Genomic DNA, 4,416 nt, shown 5'->3' with positions numbered 1-4,416 from the left:
ACAGACACACACACAGACGCACACACACACACACACACACACACACACACACACACAGACACACACGCACACACACAAACAGATGTTTCTGTCTTAGTGAGGTCATTGCATAGACTTCCATTGATTTTCTATCAGGTTAATGATATTTTCTATCAGCTAACCAACTGATATCCCTAAACTTACCCATCACAGAAACATCTGCAGAACACTGGATTCACAACAACAACAGATGTGTAAGTCTTTTGAACTAGTGAGGACCAGTCAGATGTCTCACTAATGGGTTGTGTCAAAGTATTTCACAATATAAGTGAGGACATTTGGTCCCCACAAGTATATTCCAAACAAGTACACACGCACACTCACACACGCATGCTCACACTCACACACACACACAGATAACGAGTGTGTTTAGTTTTAGTGATCTTACCTTGTCCACTCGGTTTGGTCTTCAGGATGTAGAACATGATGATCATCACTATAGCAATGGCCATGATGAAGATGGTTGACATGGCGATGATGAGGGCCGTTGCTAGGTGACCTTGTCCTGTTGGATCTGGAACACAGTAAAATATTCTATGTTGCTTGGCAACCATAAAAACGCTACAATTACACTAATAAACTGACTTTGTATGTAATATGGACAAAAAATACAATGGAAGTCAATGGGACCCGGAACTGTTTGATTATCAACATTTTTCAAAATATCTTCTTTTATGTTCCCCCAGAAGAAATTGGAACGACACAATTTTGTTATACTTAACTAACTAAAATTAAAACCATAAAAACCTTTTCGTTACTTGAAATAAAATATAAAACATAAAAAAAAAATTATTTCAGCTAGTTTAACATTTCTCTGTTTATTTTATTTTAACTTTATTTTAACCGACGCACAACAAAATTACTAAAACGTTAACTAAAATGGGAAATATAAAAATAAAAACTCTTAACATTCTCAAATACTCAAAATATTAATAATACTGAAAATATTAATAAAAACTGTAATAGCATCTCAATATTGAAATAACACTGGAATGACATGAGGGCGAGTAAATGATGACAATTTTCATTTTTTGGTGAACTATCCCTTTAAAATGATTGTTTATTATGATTATATTATTAATACTGAATGCAACTTGTATTTCTCATATTCTATAATGTTGCTGTTTTTTTATCAAAGCAATAAGGCCATATGTTACAGTAATTTTACCATGTTTTTACGAACACCCCTTAACCATGGTAAATCTGCTGTGTTAAAGGCACAGTATGTAATTTTCACCACTAGAGGGCGATGGTTTTTGGATATTTTAATAAAAAAATCGTACATATTGTGCCTTTAATATAAAATGAGAACGGATGGATCCGAGGTCATGTGACCAGTGAGGAGTTCCCAGCATGCATCTCACCTTTCTCTGCGTGTGGGAATATGGTGGTGCTGCTGGACGACACGCTGGGAGCTCGTCCTGATGACGGCGGCGGCGACTGCATGCCTGTGAAACAACATTCAGTGAAATCAGTGAATATATATTGCATCTGCTGTGAGTCGCGTCCGTCACACCCTTCACACGGAACGCTTGTAATAGCTCCTCAGTTTATGAGTGAAAAAAGCATTATTTGTGCATAATTTAGGCTCAAAAACTAAACTGCAGAGAAGCTCAGATCAATGAGTCCTACGATCAATCAGGAAACACAAAACCTGCGCTGATAGAGAAAACAAGTGGACAAAAAGATTGAATCTCAATATGATTCTAGAATAACACTGCAATGCGATCAGAACCTGGATTATGTAATCCGATTCCAAAAATCAAGTACTTGTAATTAGATTACATTACATTTTAAAATACTCGTAATCAGACTACAGTTACGTTTTTATTGGTTTCATGATGACATATTATTCACACAATAGCAATAAATTAATCGTCATTTATTGATTCTTTTTCATCTTTCCAATTTTCCTAAATTACACATTAAAATGCACAAATTCACATGATTTCTTATTTACATGTAATGCAGCTCTCTGACGTTGGTTAATGGTCACATGACATGCAGGTAAACAAATAATTTTTTTTTATTTTGATTGATGTTATTTTAAAATGATTTATTTTAATTGTGCATTTTTATGATTTAATTATTAGCTTTTCATTAAAATCACGAACCCCCTGCAGCTCCTTCACGAACTGTAATGTAATGCTTAATGCACTTCATGTTGTTAATTACAACAAATGCAATATATTTTCTATCTCTATGTATTTTTATATCACTATGGTGATATAAGATTATCCTATTTAAATAACTGTGATAAACGAGTTAGGTCAAAAGTAATCTAAAAGTAGTCTGATTATATTACTGTGTAATGTTATGGATTAGTTACTAGCTATATTTTTTGTCATGTAATTTGGAATCTGAATGCAGTAACATTAACGAGCATTTTCAGGAAAAAGAAAGACCAAAATGACCAGAGAATACTTCTTTTAAATAATGAAGAGCTGCTGCCTTTGCTTCACTTTAAGTGAAAGTGTTCTGTGATGGAGTATAATACGATGCCGCATGACGTGTAGTGTATAACAATTCAACATTAAATATGGGACACTAACAGTCTTAATGGACTAAAGCACAAATCTGCGCGTGTTTTCAGCTCTGGAGTTGAAGTATTGGTTTAATTATCGCGCACATCAACAGCACAATTTGTCAAAGCTCTCATACGTTTGATGTCTTTGCTTATTTCTTTCTCATTGCGAGTGTCAAACACGCTGTAAACCAAACGAACGCCGTGAGGATGGTTCTGCGAAACCCGATCAGTCATTTAGCAGCGGGCTGAGCTCTGACTTCAGGAAGTTCATTAGAAACCATTATCAATCTGATCATACCACATTCATTTAATGCCAAATCATCTGTTGAGGTCCCCGGAGCGCGTGCATGTGATCCGAGCGCTGAGTGTTTCCATGCAATCATCTTTTAATTCGCTCGAAACTCTTAATTATTAGACGCGAGCATAATTACCCGGCGAGTGCGAGCATGCCGGGTTCATACTTCCACATCTACAGCTTTAAAAGACCTGTTTGTTATGCTTTTTTTAATTGCATATAACTCCCACCTACTTCATTTCTGTCACCGCACAATAGAAAACAATTAAAGAGGCTCTGAAAACACCAGACGTGTTTCCCATGCAGCACTAAGACCCTTCATTTACAGGACGTTTCTCCAAAGAGACTCACAGGAACAAAGCGATTCGTCATAGAGCCAGCAGCATTCATAATGCATGATGGCAGGTTTATTAGACTGCTAATGAGCGTCATTCTCAGAGCGGAACTGCAGCGTGTCACTAGAAATGTATAGAAATGAACTTCCTCTTTATAGCATATAAGCCACAAGTTAAATAATTAATGGGCATAAAAATGAATGTATAAATAAATTCTAAATAAAATAAAAATAAATAAATTAATTAATTAAATTAAATTAATTTGTCAAAAAGCCAACAATTTTTTTCTGTAACTGTTTCTGTCACTAAAAATTTTAAATAAATAAACAATTTATATAAGTTTTAAGCAAGTTTATCTTTATAGTGCATTATATACACAACAAAATGTTTGACATAAAGAAGAACTAATTAAATTAAATTAAATTAAATTAAATAAAAAAAAAATAAAAAAAATACAATTATAAAATAAAATAAAATGTCAAAGAGCCAACAATATTTGTGATATACAATGCTAAGTTTATTAGACTATTAGATTAGGAAGTATAGAGAAAAGAAATGCAAGTGAAATAGTGTGTAAATAGTGTCACAGTTATGTCCGAAACAGAGTTTCTGCTTTTAGATTTACATGTGAAAATATTTATTTGCCACAACAATGACGGTCTGCTCCGTTCGCTTGGTTTTCTTTAGAAATCTGTCTGTTCTGCTGAAATGACTGGTGTAAGAAGCTTTTGCTGGTCATCAGAGCTTCCACTCTCGTTCTGAAGAAACATCTCATGGCCGGAGATTTTAGAAAAAGAAGAAATTAGCAAAACAAAACAATAAAGAGCTAGGCTCTCCCTCGGTCGGTCAAAGCTGGAGTTCATTAGTTTCCCTCTCTTCCACAAACGATGACATTTCATCACAAATAAAAATCAGACCCCAAAACCTGAATGGGAAGCAGACGTGGGTATTTTCGGCACTGATTCAGAAATTAGGAATCGCCGCTGCTACTTGGGGTAATGTTTTAGCGCATTACGCGGCCTTAAATCTGCAGGTTTTGCGCGGGTTTCCATGCAGTCAGCGCTTCAGGTATGCGCCGCTAATCAGAGACTCGAGCGTGTTATGAACGATCTGCCAAGAGAAGGAACATAAATCTGAAAAACCCTCCTGCGCCGCAAACACGCGGCTGATGGAGTCCAGACGGAACTGTGAATCAAATCGAGCAAAGAGACGCACAGACA

The 4,416-nt window shown here is 35.6% G+C and overlaps 1 protein-coding gene across 2 annotated transcripts in view; it reads right to left on the bottom strand.

Moving 5' to 3' along the window:
- edar (ectodysplasin A receptor) overlaps window positions 1-4,416 on the bottom strand; it is a 41,010-nt gene that overhangs the window by 9,492 nt on the left and 27,102 nt on the right. For both annotated transcript variants that reach the window (XM_016553216.1, XM_016553217.1), the window contains exons 6-7: window positions 1,404-1,487; window positions 428-553 (exon numbers count right to left, since the gene is read on the bottom strand). In XM_016553216.1, the coding sequence (XP_016408702.1) occupies window positions 428-553; window positions 1,404-1,487 (210 nt within the window). The remainder of the gene's footprint in view (window positions 1-427; window positions 554-1,403; window positions 1,488-4,416) is intronic.

Source organism: Sinocyclocheilus rhinocerous, unplaced genomic scaffold, assembly GCF_001515625.1.
Source record: "Sinocyclocheilus rhinocerous isolate Xijiao unplaced genomic scaffold, SAMN03320098_v1.1 scaffold3693, whole genome shotgun sequence".
In the NCBI taxonomy this organism is placed as follows: Eukaryota; Metazoa; Chordata; class Actinopteri; order Cypriniformes; family Cyprinidae; genus Sinocyclocheilus; species Sinocyclocheilus rhinocerous.
The sequence above is the reverse complement of the archived record's forward strand: the minus strand, read 5'-3'. Positions and strand labels throughout refer to the sequence as shown.